Source organism: Zootoca vivipara, chromosome 10, assembly GCF_965207765.1.
Source record: "Zootoca vivipara chromosome 10, rZooViv2.hap1.1, whole genome shotgun sequence".
NCBI classification, from domain to species: Eukaryota; Metazoa; Chordata; class Lepidosauria; order Squamata; family Lacertidae; genus Zootoca; species Zootoca vivipara.
The window spans coordinates 31651348-31672945 of NC_142593.1; the positions used below are offsets into that span (position 1 = coordinate 31651348).

The 21598-nt window shown below is 44.1% G+C and overlaps 1 protein-coding gene across 2 annotated transcripts; it reads right to left on the reverse strand.

The window, feature by feature from the left end:
- Window positions 1-152: 152 nt before the first annotated feature.
- Window positions 153-21007, reverse strand: LOC118077008 (V-type proton ATPase subunit S1-like protein). Of its 2 annotated transcripts, none has more exons than XM_035100276.3 (7): window positions 20866-21007; window positions 14613-14653; window positions 11149-11210; window positions 8571-8803; window positions 6475-6525; window positions 5789-6032; window positions 153-1601 (listed from the first exon to the last, which is right to left on the reverse strand). In XM_035100276.3, exons 1-7 carry the CDS (start codon window positions 20958-20960, stop codon window positions 1299-1301), a joined length of 1029 nt encoding a protein of 342 aa, XP_034956167.1. In that variant the 5' UTR covers window positions 20961-21007; the 3' UTR covers window positions 153-1298. The 2 variants fall into 2 exon arrangements, with proteins under 2 accessions (XP_034956167.1, XP_034956170.1); XM_035100279.3 differs by having other exon boundaries at window positions 11123-11210.
- Between the last annotated feature and the right edge of the window lie 591 nt (window positions 21008-21598).

The window sequence follows — 21598 nt, forward strand, 5'->3', positions numbered from 1 at the left end:
GTAAATGAGTGGGGAAGACAAGGGCTTTACTTTTACAGTATCAGAGCTAATCTTGGTTACATTAATTTCTTTCTTGGCGCTGAGATCTTTCTTTTACCTTGTTCTCAATGACACATATTTTTTTTTTTTTGAAATTAATGCCAACAGTCTGGTATCCTTTGATCATTTATCAGAGAAGTCATGTAGTAAAAAACATTTAGCTAAGTATTAGAATGGAACATCAAAAAAGAAAGTGCTGATAACTTAATTGAGATACAAGAGAAGTGAGAAATTTGCTCAGAGCTGAGGGCACCCTTGGAAAAGCATCACAAGATATGAGATCCACAGCAAATCTGCATAACACTGAGATGTAACTGACACAATTTGCATAACATCAGCACATAATTTGCTGATTAGCAGAAATATCACTTTTCTGTAATGCAAACAGGTACAATAATAGGTACGCATCATTTGGCAGCTGATAAGCAATTAACATGTTTTGTTACATTGAAATTGGAGTCTATGTATGTTGCAAAAAGAGAGAAGCTCACTGGGGCACGTAAGTTAAACCTTCCCCAAGCTGATCGGACTACAAGTAACTACTTGACCATTGCTGGGAATGATGGGAATTGTAGTCCGAAACATCTGGAGGGCCCCCAAGTTAGGGATGTCTGCATTAGTTCAAGTGCAGCTGTTTCCTTCTGCCCAAAGATTGGTGCCATTTCAGCACCAGAAAAATCTCTGTTCATCAACCTCTTAAGTAGAGCAGGTCATTTCACTTCATGCAAAACTGTAGTTCAGTGTCTTCCCATGTCATGGCAAAAAGAAAAAAAAATGGGCAGAGTCTTCACTTGCTAGCTTCTGAAGAAGCTAGATCAAGCTTCAATTTTTGCTATGCACCTTTGGCTGGGATGTTTTCCTCTCATTTGGGGTTTAAGTCTTGGCAGTTTTTGAAATGTCGTAAGTTCCCACTTTGTTAGCTGAGTGTTCCGGGCATCTAGATTCCATATACTCAATATGACAGGTCTAAAATGTTCCTGACCAGGAGACTGTCACTTCTAAAACCATGCTCTTTACTTACGCTATCGGAAACACAATATAAATTGGTGTTATTTTGATTTGCTTCTGAATTTCTGAGAAATTAGGACACACACTGTTGTAGCACTTCCACGTTTTTTTCTTTACAGCCATGAGGACTAGAAATCTTGTTTTAAATCAAAGTTGAGATGCTCAAAATTATAACATGAGCCCACATGATGCAAAAGTTCTTCAGGAATAGTATGCTCCCTAACCATGGAAAACAAAACAAAAAACAACTGCTAAATATAGATTTTTGAGTACTGTTGACTTCTAAGTTCATATACTTCAATTCCATTGTTTCTCAGGGGTTCTTTTTCATCTACCGTATCAATATCTTTCATCTGTGGGAAGTAAGCAGGAGAAGCTTTGCATTCATAGTGCCTGTCAAGGGATTTCAAGTGTATCAGCATGTGGAGAGCATAGGCCAGAACTAGAAGCAAAATCAGAGACATCACCAGGCCCATCAGAATTGCTGGCGGGAACAAAGATGCACAGTCTTTGGCATAAGCAAACTGCCCGTCTTCAATGTTGAATCCTTGAATCTGTTGAGAGAATAAAATGGTGTGGATTAAAAATCCTCTCTCCCCTGGCTAAAGGCATGTCATTATTTTCTCCCCATTGCTAAATTGGATCACTGGGGGGCTGGCTTGGGGGCCTTGACATGCAATCAAGATTCTTGAACATCAATCGTTGTAATTCAGTGTAAGCCTGGCTTTTAAACATACTATTTTATTGTTGTCTGCTACCAAGGCAACCCATAATCAACTGATTTGTTGAGGTAGACCTGTTTATACAGATATCGACCTAAAGGTTTGCAGAATTTACTTGTGCTGATGCTGCGGGTGATACAGAAGTTCATACATCTCAGGCTCAGGCTATAACTCTCAGAATGCATCATCCTTCTTTGAAGGATAAATATTGCGATGTTCTTACTCAGCTCTGATTTTAACCTGAGCTGTGGAAGAATATCTCCCACCTGATGTTTGTTTAGTGCCCTGGGGAAACCACATTTCCCAAGGCCCCTACCAGGTGTGGCTGACAGGGCTCCACAGGTAGGGGTCCTGTCCATGTTCTGGTTACTGAGAGTGGGAGGGGGCATGGCAGTGGGGAGCCCAGCACGGTGCAAACACGGCACAGAGAGCATCAGATGTGTTCTGCTGATGCACCTGCATCCTGTCGAGTTCCCTGCTGCTTTCCCCCTTCCTCTCTAAGCAACCAGAAGTGGCACATAGTGTTGGCAAGGCAGGAGAGCAATGCAATTCCACCCAGGTTGCCCTATGTGGAAAACAGAGCTTGGGCTCAGATGCCTCCTTCTCTACCTCTGGAGCAGTCCAGGACAAAAGGAGAGAGACAACAGTTGCACTGAAGATGCCACAACAATAATGACCAAGTAAGAGAATTGGCGAGGTCACATGGGGGCTGCAAATTATTAATAAGTTTAGAACTTTGGGGAAAATAGGTTTTACTCCACACTAGGGATGGGGTGCTCACCCATCTCTTGTTATTTTAAGGGCCTTTAAAATTGCAACTAAGCAGCACCTATTGTTCCATGTACAGCATTTTTGGAGTTCTTTCCTTATCTCCCTGGGACTCATCACCTGTCCTACCCCTGTGTCTACCACAAAGACCCTCTGAATAGTGGTTGCCAACCTTTTCAAAATGAGCGCCACAAGTCAAGTCCAGATCTGAGCTGATATAATAGTGTCCTCTACAAAACATAGGCCCTTCTCCAATCTGCTGAGCTAGGGAGCATTGCAACACATGACTCTGTGCCACAGACCCTCCCGCTCTTGTCCAGAAGTGCTATGAAATATCTTGAATCATTTATCCAAGTTAATACAAGGGTTCAATAATGTCCCCTTCCCAACCTTCCCATGGGCAGAACTACATTGCTCACGACTCTTCCACCGATCCCCAAACTATACATGAAAATAGCTATGGTTGATAGCCCAGTGAGCCACAGAACCAGGATGTTAATTTTATTAAACCAGGTTAGGATTGGAGGAGAACCTCCCACTACACCTGGATTGAAGTGAGTGTGTATGCTATACATGTTCAGAAAGAGAAAGGCAGGAACTCAAAAAAAATACATTACAGAGGTGGAGATGATTTTGCTATTTATCTGAGGGGCGTCATGTCAGCTCACCTACAGTAGACACTGGGTAATAGGAGCATAAGAAGAGCTTGCTGGATCAGGCCAATGACCTATCTAATCCAGCATCCTGTTTTCACAGTGGCCAGCCAGATGCCAGTGGAAAGTCTGTGAGCAGGACATGAGCACAACAGCTGAAGGTGTGTAGATTGCTCTTCCATCAAACACAGAAGAATCAGGAGCCAAGGGGCCAGTTTCAAAGTAAAAACAAATTTATTCTTGTAGAAGCTGAAAATCAACAATGCTGAAAAACAGGAGTAGACACCCTAGCCAACATGTAAAAATAAGCAAGGGGAAAAAAGAGTCTCTCTCCAACAGCCTAATCAGTTTAAGATTTGAAATATTCTCATGTAAAAATGTTGAGTTATATAATTAAAAGCAAAACCATGGGAACACCCGATAGGGAACTAGCTGAGGATATGGCTGTCCTGATACAGAAGCTGCCACCTGACCTCTTTTTCAGAAGGTAAACTCCCCACAGTGTTCTGTGATCAAAAACAGATGATAGATGTCTAGACTCCAGCACCCACCATGTAGATGAGTAAAAAAAGCCTCAGGACAGAACTTGAGGCTGTTGAGAATCTCAACTACACATTTCAACTGCAACTTCAAAGGAAGGAGGCCGGCTCGTTCCACATCCCACAAGAAGGGTGGCTAAATTGTCTCTTTTGGAGTGAGCAGTTAGTCTTGCCCTCTCGCCCTTTCCTCTGATCCTCATAAGGAGATAAGAGTCAGTAGCAGCCTTTATATCCTCTCCTTAGCTGACCTCGGCAACTGACCCAAGAATGATCTTGTCACTGAACTGTGGAAGGCAGAGCAATCAGGGATCTATCCCCACATAAAACAAAGCAATGAGAGGAAGGCTCAAACTAGACATTTTATGAAATGTGCATTTGTCACCAGAAATGGCAACATGCTATTGCTTCCTCCCAGCCCACATGGAGAGAGAGAGGAGAGAGAGAATAATGGCGATGCCACATCATGTATTTTCCCACCTAAACATTGCATTAAAAGGAGTGAAAGATAAATGTGAAGCTCTCGTTTTCAGTGACAAATGCACTGTGTTTAGCTAGCCATGGGATGTGATTCTAGACATACTTACTAAGCCCTGTTAAACTTAGTAGGCATCACTGCTACTCAGTTAAAATGTTTAGGATTATTCTGTAAGTCAGGTTAAATATAGGTACTCAGATTTATGTGGTTCCTGGATCACTTCTCATTTCCAGGGAATCACAAGTGGGGAGAGGGCTGTTGAGAGCTCAGGTCCTGCATTTGGGCTTCCCAAAGGCATCTGCTTGGGCACTGTGATGCTGGACTAAATGGGCCTCTGGCCTGATCCAACAGGCTCTTCTAATGTTCCCCCATTACGTTGACTGGCAGATATTTGGGGATGCAGAGCATAGTCCTGCCTGAAGATTTTCCAAACATCATAGAAAGTATTCTTGCTTTGCACATGAAGCCCAATCAGAGTCATCAACAACCGTCCATTCAACATGGGTAGTAAGATTGTGGCCCTAGATATTGTTGCACTTCAACCATCATCCCCAACCAGCATGGCCAATGATCGGGTCAGGTACAATGGGAACTACAGTCCAGCAACACCTGAACCCTGTCTTGCAAGCTGTTCCAAAATTACCCCATAGACAAATGAATCAACCTGAAACAATATTATGGTTACAGTCCTAAACACATTTCCTAGAGAGTCCCATTGAACATAACTAAGAAAAAGTTCCGGAATTTTTTTCTCCTCCCTCCTAACCCTTTTTCCTTTTGTGCCATGTCTTTTAGATTGTAAACCTGAAGGCAGGGACTGTCCTTGGCATTTGTAATCCTTTTGAATGGGGATAAAATGCTTATATATATATATATATATAGACGCGGGTGGCGCTGTGGGTTAAACCATAGAGCCAAGGGCTTGCCGATCAGAAGGTCGGCAGTTTGAATCCCCACAACGGGGTGAGCTCCCGTTCCTTGGTCCCAGCTCCTGCCAACCTAGCAGTTCGAAAGCACATCAAAGTGCAAGTGGATAAATAGGTATCGCTACAGCGGGAAGGTAAATGGCATTTCCGTGCGCTGATCTGGTTCGCCAGAAGTGGCTTAGTCAGTCATGCTGGCCACATGACCTGGAAGCTGTACGCCAGCTCCCTCGGCCAATAACGCGAGATGAGCGCCGCAACCCCAGAGTCGGTCACGACTGGACCTAATGGTCAGGGGTCCCCTTACCTTTACATACATACATACAACATAATGAGAATTACATCCGAGTAAATATGCTTGCAATTGTACTTCAACTCATATAACAAAGGTGAAACTACATTCTTTCCTGTTCAAATCCTACTTTTTCACTTATACCTGGAAATCCCTGTAATCTGCTCTCAGTAGATCATTAAGCTTTCTTGCTGTCACCATGCACACCAGGGGCAGGAACTTGAGTCCATCAAACACTATTAGACTCCAACTCCCATCAGCCCCAGCCAGCATGGCCAATGGTCAGGGAATATGGGAGTTGTAGTCCATTAACACCTGGAGGACCACAGGTTGACCACATGTACTTGCTTTGATTTTTCCTTGTATTACCTGAAAGTCAATAAAAGTGACTTCCCAGAGCTTGGCTGCATCATTTGTGGAGCTGGGCGTCAGGAGCGCATCATACCTCTGCAAGTTGCTAACATGTTCACAGTGATAGGAGTAGCTTGCTGGTGCATGGATTCGTGTCGCATTGAACGTTGCTTGTACAGAATGGTTGTAAATGAGTTGGATTCTATGTAAGGTAAACCAGTTTTGAATGGACAGCTTGTAATAACTGTTGGTCAGCATGAATCTGGGAGAGGAGGAATCAGAGAAGTAAAAGAAATAGAGTCATAGATGCAACAGATCTCACTGTTTCCTTCCATTACTTTTTACCAAGGGGAAATACCCAATTGTATTATGGGGTCAGGCAAAAACCTCTTTGCATTGCCAGTCAATTGAGGACAGAATTTTGCTTCTCATAAAATTCACATTGGGGGCTATCAACACCAAGCACATTGCCAGTCAAAGTTAAATACTTCTAAGCCCCTTTCATTTCAACGAGGAAGAGTTAGACATGAATGGAATTGTATTTTAAGGTAGTGTTTTATGACAGCATTTTCCTCCATTATAGGACTATCTAAAAGGCTTTAAAGCCTCCAGTTTGCTTAGTGATAAGCAAACAGTTCAAACAGGCTTTAATATAAGATGTTTCCTGATCCTGAAAAAACCCGAATTCATGTTTGAAGACATACCTGATGACAAATCCCTTCAAATTGTCAATGTCACCAAAATTAAGTGAAAGCCTATGACAAAAAAGAACAATGTCAGCTTAGATCCATAAATGTGAAAAAATAAGAAAGAAGAAATGTAGCTAAACTGTATTATTCAAGCCAGGGATTGCCAGCCGTTTTGGACCAGTGGGCACATTTTGAGGAAGTGCTGTAGGCCCTAGTGCCGGATTTGGGCGCCTGGAATAGCACAACATGACTGACTTGGGGGCGTAACATAACACAAAATTAGAGAGTGTTCTTGCTGGTCCTGATTGCAGAGCTCACACAATACTGATCCCCCACAAGCATGCACAGTGATGCTGCTGCTTTCTAGTCACAACAGGGAGCATTCCCTAGTACCAGGAGAAACATGCAAGGAGGTGACACTGCAGTCACTGCCTCACATACATGCACACACACCCAGCACACATACGGAGACACAGGCAGCTCTCTCACACGCCTCATATGTATATAGTGCTCTCTCTCTCTCTCTTTCCCCAAGTGCATCTCTCCCTCTCCCTCTCCCATACACACGGACCATATAGTCATACCTCCCTCACACAAACACTGCTGACTCCCTCTCACAGACAGCAGCATAACACGCCCCTTCCCTCCCTTCTCCTCTCACATACAGGCCACACATGCCTCTCCCTCTCTGTCCCCAATGCATCTCTCTGCCTTTCACCTGCACATGGGGGGGGGGTGCAAAGTTAAACACTGAAAGGGTGAAGCAGGCAAATAATGAGAAGAATTGCATCTGTATGTTTTGCCTCATTTATCTAAAAATGCAAGAAACTTCCTTTAAAAAAATGCATGAAAGATGAAAATCTGAGGATTATGGTCCCTGGAGACAGCAAAGAACCCCTTTGCCAATGCCATGGCACCCACTGGGACAAGGTTGGCAATACTTCCCTCAAGCTAACTTGCTAGGGTTTTTTTTTTCATCTCATAACATACGGCCCTGGGGGTTTGTACAGGACAGTAAAATATTAAAAACTGAGGCCATTCCATAAAACCACAGGCTCAAAGTGATCATAAATAAATTGAACCTATTTAAAACTTCCAACCATCCACATAAGCACCATTTAAACAGCCATTAACAAAACCAGCAAACCACAGAGGTTATAAATTAACAACCAGATCTCAACGTCTGTTGCAAGTCTGTTCCGCTCTCTCTTGCGGCAACCTTCCATACTTCTGCAAAGGGGACACTTGGAGGACGGCCAAGGAACCAGGTGTGTTCAAACTGTGAGAGCTTCTGGTCAATGACCATCAGCTGAAGAACCTCATCCCGGAAGAGAACTGTGACTAGCCTATTGAGATCTTCCAAATCCAATGAAGGATTTGGAAGGATTGCACCACCACCTTACTGAGGGAGCTGGGAACCATGCTCTTTCTTAGGCCACAATACACATACATTTAAAGCACTATGATATCACTTTAAACAGCCATGGCCTTCTCCCTCAAGTAATTATGGGAGTGGTAGTTTGTTAAGGCTGCTGAGAATTGTTAGGAGATCCCTATTCCCCTCACAGAGCTACAATTCCCAGAGTGGTTTGAAAATTGATCCCTCTTTCCAGGGAACTCTGTAAACTGTAGTATAACTAGCCTCTTCTTGCTTCGGTTTCCCTGTTTCCCCAAACCAACATTTCCTCACCTACCCTTCCCTCAGGTTCCAGTTTTTCAGTCCACTGCCTAGCTGTGCATCCATCCTTCAGATATCTTGGCTCATGGCTCTCTGTCCTTCTTCTCACCTACATCTTGGAACCTTTCCCCAGTCCACCCAGCATGCACAACAAACCTATTTCTTTCTGTCTCTTGGCCCTGTGTGAAGTATTCATCTCAGATAAACTGGCAGGTTTACCTTTTTCACAGAAGCTGGACTGCAAATACTGTATTAACTTTATAGCCTGAGCAATAGGGATGTTGGTGAACATTGCAAGCCATCGAAACAGCTCAGCCACGTAGCATCACAGGCTGCACCGACGCAAAGACAATGCTATGTGGATGTTTCTAAATTTGCTTCAATTGTACACCAGGCATGAGCAACTCATGAGCACAGTAGGTCATAATCTTACATTGCATTTTCTTCACTGCAGTTTGAATCTGCAACATCCACGGTGGCATGGACGCCAAATGTCTTGTCTGTTAGGTCCAGCTGTGTGTGATTCTGAAACCTAATCATGATCCTTCTAGCCCAAAAAAGAATACAATGGCTTCCATTGACTGTGATGTTGAGAGGGCTGTAGTGAGTGTGGATGACAGACTCTCTCTCTGAATTCTCGTTGCTGCTTCCATTGTAATTCACAATCTGCATATAATCAAGGAAGAGTTCAGAGTTAGCAGGTCTGCCTTTGCAGATGTAACCATTAATACCAATAGCAGCATGCAAATTATCCTTGAATCTTTAAGCCAAATGCAGTCCCTGTTATTTCACCATAAAGGGTTTGTGGAGTATGCTGAAAAGCAGTAATTTAGTTTCCCTACTCCCAATGCAAGGCTCAGTGTAAAGCAGAGACTTGTAGGTGGGTAGGGTTGAAACACAAAGGTTCAAATCCTGGCTGAGGCATAAAAGCCATACCTGCCAAGTTTTCCCTTTTCTCACGAGGAAGCCTATTCAGCATAATGGAATTTCCCTTAAAAAAAGGGAGAACTTGGCAGCTATGATAAAAGCTCACCAGACAGCTTTTAAAATGGCTTCCAGGATTCTGCATGGATAAAATGGGATATACGCTGTGCAACAGAAATGCTAAAAGAATAATCCTCAGGTGAGCTCCTAGTATGAGCATGACAAAACATACCTGACACACATTAACAATTCAGGGACAGCCAATGTGGAGCTACAAAGATGGGACTACTACTCCCATCATCCCTGGCCACTGGCCATACTGGCTGCAGCTGATGGAAGTTGTAGTCCATAACATCTGGAAGGCACCAGATTAACTCTTCCCTGCTTTTCCAGATGACATTCCAACTGCAGGTCAGCTAATGTGGACAATTCATCTGTGATATGAAGGACATGAGTTTTCCCCCTACAAACCATTATGCAGAAATATCTCTTAGCTGTTTAAAAATACTTCTGTGAAACTCATTGTCAGATTAGGAGTTCAACAAATGTAGAAAATAGAAATGTAGAAAGTAAGCAAGCAATTGTAATTACATTTTTGTGGTAGTGTGGTGGTGAAAAGAAAATCTGCTTATTTTTCTTGTCCAGATCCAAACAAAACTATTTGCTTGTCCACTTAGGGAATAGATTCTCAAACTGAAACCTAAAAGCTATCAGTGGTTTTGTGGGAACTTGGAAGACAAGATTAGGGTTGCCAGACTCAATAGTGGACAGGACTTATGTGCCTTTAATTGCCCTGCTCTCTTTTGAGTCTGGAAACCTGGAAAAAAAACCAGCAGACCCTTTGTTTAATTTCCAAGCAAAGGGTCTGCTGGTTTCTCTTTAAGGTTTCCAGACTCAAAAGAGAGCAGGGCAATTAAAGGCGCAGAAGTCCTGTCCACTATTGAGTCTGGCAACCCTAGGTAAAGGTAAAGGTAAAGGGACCCCTGACCATTAGGTCCAGTCGTGACCGACTCTGGGGTTGCGCGCTCATCTCACATTATTGGCCGAGGGAGCCGGCGTATAGCTTCCAGGTCATGTGGCCAGCATGACAAAGCCACTTCTGGCGAACCAGAGCAGCACACGGAAACGCTGTTTACCTTCCCGCTGTAGCGGTTCCTATTTATCTACTTGCATTTTGATGTGCTTTCGAACTGCTAGGTTGGCAGGAGCTGGGACCGAGCAACGGGAGCTCACCCCGCCACAGGGATTCGAACCGCTGACCTTCTGATCAGCAAGCCCTAGGCTCAGTGGTTTAACCCACAGAGCCACCTGGGTCCCCGTCTGGCAACCCTAGACAAGATATCAAATCTTAGGTCAGCAGTGAGTACCAGAGAAAACATGGCATTAATGACTTGGAGGGCAGAAAACTGACATAAGGGAAAGACTCACGATAGATTCTTTTTCAGGAGCAGACAAACACAGGTACAAACAACTTGTGCACAGGTACAATATAACATGTGAACACCCCCTAATTGTTCAAGTACCAAGCTCAGATATTTGCAGACTTGTAAGTTTTGAGGAAATGTGAAGCTCTGCTAATAGGCATACTTCATTAAAAGCTTTTGAACCCCTGGTTCTGAGAATTAGTATAATATTTTTTGTAGGGTCACTGAAACAGGTACCTTGCATTTTTAGGTAGTAAGCAATGTGTTATCCAAGCAAAGTTCACACCAAGATTACAAACTCAGAGGCTTCACCAAAATTATGCATTCTGCCCCAATATTTGCAACTAAGATCTTAATGTCTTTTGATTATACAGCATTGCCTTTGCAGTCAATAGAAACTGTACCAGAGTAAAAGTTGGTCTAATCCAACAGCACTTGCAAGGTGCCAAGCACCTTTCAAAATATATCTAGAACCTTGATTTTTTATTTTGATTTTTTGCTTCATGGTTGGAAATGATAACAGCTTTCCAATACACAAACTACATATTCCACTGGGGGGGGGAATCAGACCAGCATAACAGCCACCCTATAGAATTCAGAAGAAAGGTATGGTTATGTGCTTCATGGAAGAACTTACAATCCAGTTCCCTGGTACCTCCATACCTGTGCAAATGCTATTTGTTGTAAATTAAGTTTTGGCTTCACACTGCCATCATATCGTCGGCCTGAAGAAGAAGAAATAAAAATATTTGTAGTCTATAGGCTGGAACGCCTTTCAACAACATACATTACTTAATGCAAAAAAGAACACCACTTCCTATTCTACAATTCTCTCGTTAAAACATAATTCTAACAGTTGTTTTCATCTATGTCAGGGGTTCCCCAAACTAAGGCCCGGGGGCCGGATGCGGCCCAATCAACTTCTAAATCCGGCCCATGGACAGTCTAGGAATCAGCATGTTTTTACATGAGTAGAATGTGTCCTTTTATTTAAAATGCATCTCTGGGTTATTTGTGGGGCATAGGAATTCATTCATACTTTTTTTCAAAATATAGTCTGGCCCCCCACAAGGTCTGAGGGACAGTGGACCGGCCCCCTGCTGAAAAAGTTTGCTGACCCCTGAATTCAGACCCATTGAAAATAATGAACATGACGGACATATCTACTCTGAGTAAAAGTTAGCTGAATACCACCCATCATTTTTTAATTCTGTCTTCCTTTTGCATAATATGCCACAAACTGAATTTGGGGTAGAATAGGAAGTACATGTATATACCTCTTCTTTCTTGAGGAAGAACAGCTAATCAAAACTGGACATTTTAATGATTCTGAGACTTTCTCCAAGGTGCAGCCAAGCAAGCCAGTTACACTGTGAGCAGGTGCTCATAAACATCTTGAGATGCTCTCCCTCCTGTTCAATCTTTCCTATCATTCTCAGGCTATAGCACTGCACATCTTTTGCTTAGCCACCTCTACTTCTAGACATACCCAGTCCCACCCAAAGGAAGAGGAAAGGGTATACCGTATTTACACTGCAGTAAGAACGCAGTGTTTCAGTGCGGTCAGTACTGAATGGGAGGCTTTATTCATCTTCCTTGTTTGTTTGTTTGTTTGTACATCCTATTTCTAGACTGTCCATCAATTAAAGTTCTCTGGGTGATTTCAAAAAGTCAATAAATACAGTAAAATCAATAAAATACTATCAAAAAAAGTGTCATAAAAACTCAGAATCAGCTTAGAAACAGGCCACCATATATATATATATATATATATATATATATATATATATATCCCGTAAGCACAAAAAAACCCCAACAAAGGCAAAGCAATTTGTGCTTTGATATACATCAAAGAAAGAAACTTTGGCAGTGGGGGGGGGAGAGTTTGTATTTTTTTTCTAAGTTTGGGTTTTGGAACATAATTTAGGTGTCAGAGCAGACCATAGCCAGGGCACCACCACTGAGAAGGCCCGTTTTATGCAAAGGAAGACTCTCTTGTCAGAGAACTAAAGCCACACAATGTCCTAAATCCTTGGCCAGGTTCTCATATGGACAAAAAGCTTCCATACTGAAATATACTCGGAGTCGAGACATGGGTGTACCCAGCATGGGGCAGGGGGGTGCAGCTGCCCCCCCTAGAAGGCCAAACCGCGGGCCCGACTAGGGAAGCAAATACCCTGCGCAGGCGCTCCACTTGTTGACACGGGAGGGGGGGGAGGAAACACTGCTGGTGCCGTGGCTCCTCGGCGGCGGCTCCTCCTCTCAGCCCGCCCTGCCTACATTTGCACCAATCCCCGCCCACTAAAGCCTTCGCGCCTCCCAATGGAAAGCCCTGCCGGGCGGCAACCTCTCCTGCCTAAGAGTTCTGCTGGGTTGGCAAGCGAAGGAGACGCGGCTCCCTGCATTGGTTGCAGCTGCTGCCGCACTCTGCCTCCCAGTAGGCTGCACTGCGATCGTCGGCGCCGCAGGCTGGGAATCGCCCCCTTCCCCCCTCCGCACCCCCTACCACCCCTGAGTTAGGAGTTGTTACTGGGACTCCTCCTGGGCCGGGAGATGAAGTGCACCGACAGGAGCCAGTTCAGCCTTGGTGGGCAGAAACCTGCAAAGGAGGAGTGGAGGGCAGCGCCCAATGGCGGTGGTTGTGGCTGCTGCAAGGAAGCTGCGTGGGGGCGTTTGCACCGGATTGCTGGCGGCAGGAGTAGCCCAGCGGCAGTGACCCTTCCTCGCCGCCCCCCACTGCCGGCAATAGGAAAGGAGCTGCCTTGGGGGGCGGCACAGCTCTCCGCTCCCCCTGCGTGCATTGCCCTCTCCAGGCATTGGCTGCTGTTTCCTTCTTTGCAATGCGCCCCCCCCCAGCTGCTCTCCCTTGCTGCCCCTGCCAAGAGAGGGGCGTTGAGGGCGGGGGAGCCACTGCCGCAGCCATAGGGTCGCAGCTGAGGGGGGGCTCGCCTGCGCTGCGCCACCCCACCTTTCCCATCTTTTGCTCCCTTGCGATGGGGAGGCAGTGGTGGCAGCTTCATCTTCTTCTTTGAGGGTCTCAGCTTGGCGGGGGGGTCCCCAGAATCCTCCCAGGCCACGGGGGGTGGCCCTCCAGGACTAGCAGACCTCTGAGCTCCTTCCCCATCCCAGATATATAGGGTGGGAACTGGCAAGGCTTCGGGGGGACCTGGAGGAGGGAAAGCGGGGCCCAAAGGGTTTTTTCAGGGGGGTGGCTAGCCGTAAATGGGTGGGAGCGGTGTTTTCAGAGCAGGGCCATCTTAAGCATACCTGGCACCATGGTGGTATGGATCCCTCTGGTGCCCCCACCCACCCCGTTTCCCAGGGGGTGCTGCCCGCCCCCTGTTGTGACGCCCCTGCGCGCGGCGGAGGCGGCCCCAGGCCCGCGCCTCTCCGGAAAGCAGCCTGAAGCTGTTGAACAGCTGAGAGGCACGCCTGGGGCGGCCTCCGCCGCGCCTCTCAGCCGGCGCAGTGGCTTCAGAGCAGGGGAATTTCGTGTGAGAGAGTTTAGGGGGTTCATTTAGAGGCTGCAGTCGCCGCAGAGCCGTTGGGCCCGCTGGCCCTGTAGCCCCGCCCACATCCCCACTTTGTGGCCCCTCCCCTCCCATGCCTTGGCCCCGCCCCTGAACGACCATAGCTTGCCCTCCCCTAGTTTTGATCCTGGGTACGCCCCTGAGTCGAGAGTGAATTTCATGCTCTTTATTCAACTCGTAGTCATCAAGGAGAACAAGAGAAGAAGAATGCCCTTTTCCCAAAACCATCTGCTTATATACATTATTTACACAATGGGTTTTGCGTGATTGGCTACTTCATGGCCAATCAGTTTGTGGATTGACTTCTGCCAGCAGCCTGATTGGCTGCAGCCTGCTCCTGCAGGCCAATCAGTTTGTGGATTCACTTCTGCCAGCCGCCTGATTGGCTGCTCCTGCAGGCCAATCAGGTTGCGGATTCACTTCCACCTGGAGTTGGATTGGGTGGCTCCTGCGGACCAATCAGACTGCTGATTCTGGATCCTATTGTTCTATGATTCAGCTCAGTACATAACACATACTTTTTAAAAAATCATAAATTGTACACAGTAACCAAGAACATTGGTGCCACATCATTCAAAAAGAAGTTGAAAACCTTACCATTTCTTTGTAGCAAGTCTTGGTCAGAGAATGCAAAGAAACTGCAACAAAGCAGACACACAAAACAGTAAATCAGCACTATTCTCTCAACTTCTGGACCATACTTATGCTGGGGAAGATCAGTGTTTAGCTAAAGCAGAGCTGCAAGATAACACGAAAAACAATGCATTCATTAAATGCAAATGAAATCTCAAAGGCCACAGAAAACACAGCCTTAACTAGCCAGCATGTTGTCCATTCTGTGGCTATAGCTAGTAGGTCCATTTTCTTACACATTGGGATGTCTTCTTGCAGACACTGACTATTGTCCACCCCACTGTTCTAGGCTCATTTTGCGACTGGGAATTTCATTAGTGCGAGCAGTTTCTGAGCTCTGAGCCCAGTACTGCGCCTAAGATTTCAGATAAAAGCTACAGAGTGGGAAACTACCTCCCCACTTCCAGCTACTCTCTGAAGACTAGAGAAGAGACCCTCTTAAGAATATTGGGGGGCGGGTAGGCAGGGGAAGGACTAGACCATGTGAAAAATGAACATAATGTTTTAGCTGCAGTTCATTCATTTTCAGCTTTGTATTCTTGTTATTTAAAAAGTGTGCCTAGACTTTCTGTTGTTGCAGCCATAACCTAGGTTTAAGGTGCCATTTAGCTCCTAGCTTTCATATCTCTGTTTCTAACACTGTCTCCTTGGTACATCCTAACTATTGGAATATCCATCATTTGCTTTCAGAACAATGGGCCTAAGAACTTCTGGGAAGGCACCCCAGCGACAGGGGTGTAGCTAGCTGCTCTGGCACCCAGAGTGGCAGGGGAGGGGCAAGCTGCCCATGGGGGCAGGGCAAGCTGCCCACAGAGTCCGCCTGGTGGACACAAGCCCCATGCTGCCGTTTCAGGCCACACACCCCACACTCCCCTTCCTAAGCCCCTGCCCAGCGATTCTCAAAAGGATGTGGCAGAGCAAAGCCTCTTCGCCCTGGCACATCCTTTTGAGGATTGCTGTGGAATGGGGGGGCGTCCCCTCCCTGAAAATATTGGGGGCCCTTGCCCCCCCCCAGGCCTCCCTAGATATCACCTCCTAGGTGCTTAGGTCCTGTTTGAGTGTTTCTGGTTGGCCAGTGTGAGAACAGGATGCTGGACTAAATGAGCAATTGGACATGTGCAGCTGGCTCTTCTTTTGATTTAATATTAATGCCATAAAAATAGATTACAAAAGCCTGAGGGATCTGACAATATTCTGTAGCCCTGCTGATTTTTTTTTAAAAAAATCACCAATACCCTTCACATCAACGCTTCTTGGTAGTTAGTGAGTGCCCATGTTTTAGACAGATAACACATACAAGAGAGAGAGAGAAATCTGCAAAATGTGCCAGGGGCAAAATTAATATGATTAATTGCATCTGTCTAGAAATGTGAGATAAGAGGACATAGCCAGGCCATATGGTTTAGAGGAGCACCTGAAGAATTCCACTTCCAGCACAGCTGCTGTGAAGGCCCTTCGTGTGATGTTTGGAACGAAACGAAGGTTTATGTCACATTTGAAAAGTTCGTCTCAGAAGGAGCCTAATTGGTGTGAAACATCAATTCACAGCAAGAAGGTGGATATGCTTGTTTAGACGCCCAGCGAGGCGTATGGCGTGTCCCTGAGCAGTTGCTGTGAGATGCTGGTTCAGAATCTGACACTTATGGGAGGCTGCCTTCTGCCTCCCAGAAAACCACCAGAAAATGAAACCGTGTTTCACGCCAAAGTAACAAGATTCTACTCTCAGCAGGAAAACATCCACAAAGTGCTAAATGTGCACTCCCCAATGAAATATGCATCACTCTGCTAGGAACCTGGTGGCGAGAGTAATCTGCGAGCCTCTGCAGAATGACACAGACTGACAGATACAAACAGCGAGCTTCCCACTCCTCTAGGGAAGCAGGTGGTGTTTGTCACAAAGAAGCCTCTGCCTAGGATGGTTATCTGCTTCCTTGCAATTTGCAGACTCTCTTCGTTGCCGTTGTGTCTAGGAAACCGTGACACACTCCTTGCATGCTGGCATGTTCCATGGGCTTGTGTGAAGGTCTTGCAATGTGTTAAACATGGCCTAGGATTCATTCTGTGTGTTCAGTAGATTTCCCGTAACAACATATCTAAGGGATACAATACATGTTATGTGACATTTAAAGTAACTTTTCCAGGCACATTCCCCCCCCCTATTTTAGTGAATTAAGCACACACTGGAGGCTATAATTAAGAACAAAGGAAGAACAGGTGGAGAAGAGGCACTTAATGTTATCCTGACCACTGTTTTTCTTGTAAAAAAAAAACATCTTCTCAAACTTCTTTTCCATTACAGTATAAAACATATGAGTCTATCTATACCTTTCCCTATAGGGAGAAAAGCAACTGGGGTTGAGTAATTTTAAGATGAAACAGAGATGGCAACCACCTGCCCTTCCAACCACTCCTGACTGCCATCTCCCTTGGCTGCTTTTCATTTTCTCATTTTATTTTTAAAAGCCATTTGTTGGCAGGTAAAGTTACATGTAACTCCATGTAGCACATAAAAGCACATTTTCCTCCCACAAAGAATTCTGGGCACTGCAGTTTGTTAAGGGTTGCTGGGAATTGGAACTCTGTGAGGGGGTAAACTACAGTGCCCAGAATTCTTTGAGGGAAGTCATATGTTTCAAATGTTCTGGAAAGGTATAGTGCATGCACAGCCCAAGTTTGGCTCTGAAACAAAGTTCCATAACACAGCAATTTGCCTTCCTTGCCATGATGAGAGGGAGTCAAACCCTGGCAAGCAAGATGGCCTTAGCGCTGGAGCTACAGGCAATGTAAAACCCACATCTCTCACCTTCCCCATTCAGGTCAGAGCTGGAGATATGAGATGGGTAGGTCCTTTCTGCAGCGAAGGGACACATACATAGCCTATATATCTGTTATATCCTTTCAGAGATTGCCATTGCCTGTGGCATCTGTGTCTATATTGTGAATGTTCTATATTGTCTCTGGTCAAATTGTTTTCTGACATTTTCATTGTATTTCAAACTGAACCCTGAAAAGACAAATCAGGATCTACTTAATGTCACCTCTCCACTGCCTTGTATGAAGCTAGAAGAAGCAGTTGCTGAGGCTATTCCCCTTCTTCATGGCCTTTGTACAGTTATAACATTACTGACATTTGATCAGAGTTGATGCCACAGTAGGGAAAGTCAATTGTTGTTTCGCAGAACTAGTAATCTGTACACAGCCCATGATCCATGTGTTATATAATTTGGGCCTTCAAGCAAAATGCAATCTGGATGTAAACAGAGCAATATTATGCCCATTATATCATTTAATACCTGTGCGCTGCTTAGCTCATCTATACCAGATCTGTCACTAGCAGAACTGAAATTGGCTTAGCTCTAATGAACGGCCCTGGAACAGCTAATCACTAAGTAATGCCCAATTACGTAAGATTATATGTATAAAAGCGTATAAGTGCCTACTTATCAGATGGCATTATCCATCAAGGTAACAAAATCTGGTTTGCTTCAAGAGGAGAGAGTTTGTTAGCGATGAACTTGTTAATTAATATGACTGAATCACAGATGGTCCAGGGCTATGATGTTACAAAAAGGGGGGCATGATAAGGACTTGTATGTTGTATAACAGTAGGTTATTTTGTTTGATTTTGAACTACGTGTTTTAGAAAGCTTACTGGACTCAGTACAATTGCGTTTAAGCAATTAAGATGGTAGAATATGAGCTTGGCGTGCAAATCGTGTCAGGCGAACTTTCCAGGCACGTCCAGTTAAAAAGGATCAAATAGCAGGTGATGTGAAAGATATGAGACCCTGGGGAGCCACTGACAGTCAGAGTAGACAGTAATGGTTTATATGGACAAATAGAAAGGAACCTGCTTTATACTAAGTCCTATGTTCCCACAGTGATGTGCACATCCAATCAGCAGCAAGCAGAAGGCTGCGTAGTTGTGGTAATCTATCTGGATGTTGGACTGGATGACCCTCATGGCCCCTTCCAACTCTGACAATTCTAGGATTCTATGATAATGTCCCCCATTCATGACTTTCCACCTTAGCACTGCCTCATCACTGAGGGACTACAGAGCAGCATCTCCACCCACTGTTAATGCCAAAACAAGAAGCTGAGCATAAAGTCTCTCAAAGAATTGCTTCCTACATGGGGACACCACAATAGCTGATATTTTCATTTTATTTATTACCATTGCTCATTGGTGATTCTGCCTGCCTATTTGGACTCATGCAGGCCAGATGAGGCGTCTGGAATTCGGGCAAACCGATTCTCCACACTCACAACAGGCAAACATTTTCATCTGAAGCAACCTTAGTAGTGCAGACAATGAGATATATAAGAATATGTGTTTTATACGCATGTCGTTGTATATTCTTATACAACAACAATACATAGCTGCCAAGTTATCCCTTTTTTACAGGGATTTTCCCTTATGCTGAATAGGCTTCCTCGCGAGAAAAGGGAAAACTTGGCAGCTATGGAACAATAATTTCAGCCTCCCTTGAGAAGAGGAGCGTCTTCCCTGAAGGACCTCCTGCTTTTATTTCCAGGTGTAAGTTTCCCCAGTGACTTTGGCACTAAATCAAGAATCACACCCTTTGGCAAACCACAGACATTGGTCGTAGTTATCACAGAGTGACACCAGACTCAAAGAGAACCCTGCTTTCCAAACAGTGCAGATCACGTTCAAGACATACAGTATATAGATATATTTCCCACAAATATTTTTCTTGAAAGTTGATAGGCACAATGCAGTAGATACCATATATTCAGTACAGCATCACTGGCACACATCAATTTATGAAGTTCTGATTTAATAACTCTAAACCACTTTCAATGTTTTGTTTTGTTTACAATCAAGAGGTATATAAATGGTATGGAATAAAACAAATAACTTCAACGGACACTTAATTGAAAAAGGCCCTTTACTCTAACAAGGAATTTTGTTTTGCTTATGAGCTCAGCTTCTGCAAGGTTTAACTTGCTTTCCTAACTCCTTTATCTTTGCTTTTTGCAGAAATTTAACATACATTGAAAGATACTGCAAACTTTAAAATAGTATAAAGTAAAACAACTAGTTAAGTACCTCCTACTTACTAGTTAATGGTTGAGGAATGAACATGTCAGCTTTAAAAATCACCACCACCTCAAAATTATGTTTCATGCATGTTAAACCAAGCATATGACCATGCTTTCATCAACATAAAATCAGACATCTGGAGCCAACTTGTGAACTGACCCTGTAAAGTTTTTTTAAAAAATTCAGTTCTTTGAAAGTTACATCACCCTACTCCGTGACGTGCAACACTCCTTAATTGGGAATCTACCATCATCAGAGCAAACAACTTAAATGTTACAGTACATTTTAATTCATCAGTTAACCGAGCCACAGATCTCTTAATACAAGCTTAAGCAAATCACCACATGCCCGTTACCCTAAATGCACAGATTTCATCAGTAGTTGTGTGATCCTCATCAGTGTTTTCTGACCTGTATGTGTTAAATGTATTAGTGGCTGCAAGACAAAATATTTAGAATTCAGTTTAGCTATTTCCCCTTTATGATTATTTCTCTTTGTTGCTTCCCTCAAGTCGACTCCCAACACCTGCTGAAATGTCTGAGATCCATTTATACTGCACAAATGAAACAGTGTGTTACAGGTTCACAGCGATGAAAACAGGCGTGCTTAGATTAGGTTGCTTCTTCTTTTTTGTATAAAGCTCAAACTGCATCTACATTCATACAATAAGCTTCCTTTTGTGTGTTTTTCATTTTTAAAATGCCATCGACAATGTGTTCTGCAAGCATGTTTTACACCTACGCTGTTTTATTTATACCTCTGCTACTAACACTTCAGAAGGTGAAGTCACAAAAGCAGAGAGAAATGCAAAAGCGACTCATCTCTCATCTTCAAGCTTCAGCTATAAAATCACATGAAAGAGGATCCCATTAATGTGCAATTGACTATACAGTTTCTCAAGAGGAGTCCCATTGAAGTTCATAAGCCTGCTTTTAAGGAACTAGCTTACAGAATCTTTAAAGGCTGAAATGATTTGCTTTTGCATTAATTTTGCATTTTAAAAAGATATGTGTTTTTTATAAAAAACAAACAAACAAACAGCCACCTTGTAAATGTAAAATACAAGGTATGTTTACAGTCTCCCATGCATAAACAACATTTAATTCAGCTACACCCGTGCTATTTACAAATATTCACAAAATCGCTTACCTCCTCTCCATCCTTCCAAATATTTGGTCCACAGAGGCTGAGAATCCTACACAGAAAAAGAGAAGTAAAAGCCTAAAGGTGGTGTTGCTTTCCATTGAGAAATGAATCGGTCCCTCCAGACCGAACACATCTGTTCATGTGTAGCAACGAAAGCTGAGCCAGTAGTCTCAGAAACCATGTGATGGATAGTACAGCCAACCAATGGGAAGCAGCATCTGAGGCCACATGGGCTACTCTGTACTCTCTATACATAGTAAGAGGCTGTCCAGAGCTGTCTTTCTCTATTGAATAGAGCCAGCTTTCTTTTATGACTTACAATTCATGCCAGCGAGGGGGGGAGACACAACTGAACACTTGAGGAAACAGAGCTGGCCATTAAGAAGCGTCTTTTGACAAGTGCGCTTCCGTACTAAAGCTCCCTAAATGAAGATAAGACTCCAGTTAGGGATGGGGGGGGGCAGATATCCTTTGAAATTCACAGTTCTCTGAATTTTTGCGATGCAGTTTTCAAAGCAAATACTGCGCACAAAAATGCACATCATCGTGGAAAAAATGTACAAAAAATGCATTCCACTAGAGGAAATTGCTTGCCCAAACGTGCTTGTTTAAATTGCATAGAAAACTGTGTGTAGTAGGAGAAATTTACACTAAAATGCTGACAAAGTTTTGTGAGAACCGTTTTAAAAAAATCGGTTTTAAAAAATCACAGTGATGTGAAAATATGAAGGATTGG

Coding starts and splice junctions, on each gene's coding strand:
- LOC118077008 (XM_035100276.3), bottom strand. CDS start 20,960: ATGGAAAGCAACACCACCTTTAGGCTTTTACTTCTCTTTTTCTGTGTA. Junction 11,211..14,612: donor AGACTTGCTACAAAGAAATG/GTAAGGTTTTCA, acceptor CTTCTTCTTCAG/GCCGACGATATGATGGCAGT. Junction 6,033..6,474: donor TTGAAGGGATTTGTCATCAG/GTATGTCTTCAA, acceptor CTCCTCTCCCAG/ATTCATGCTGACCAACAGTT.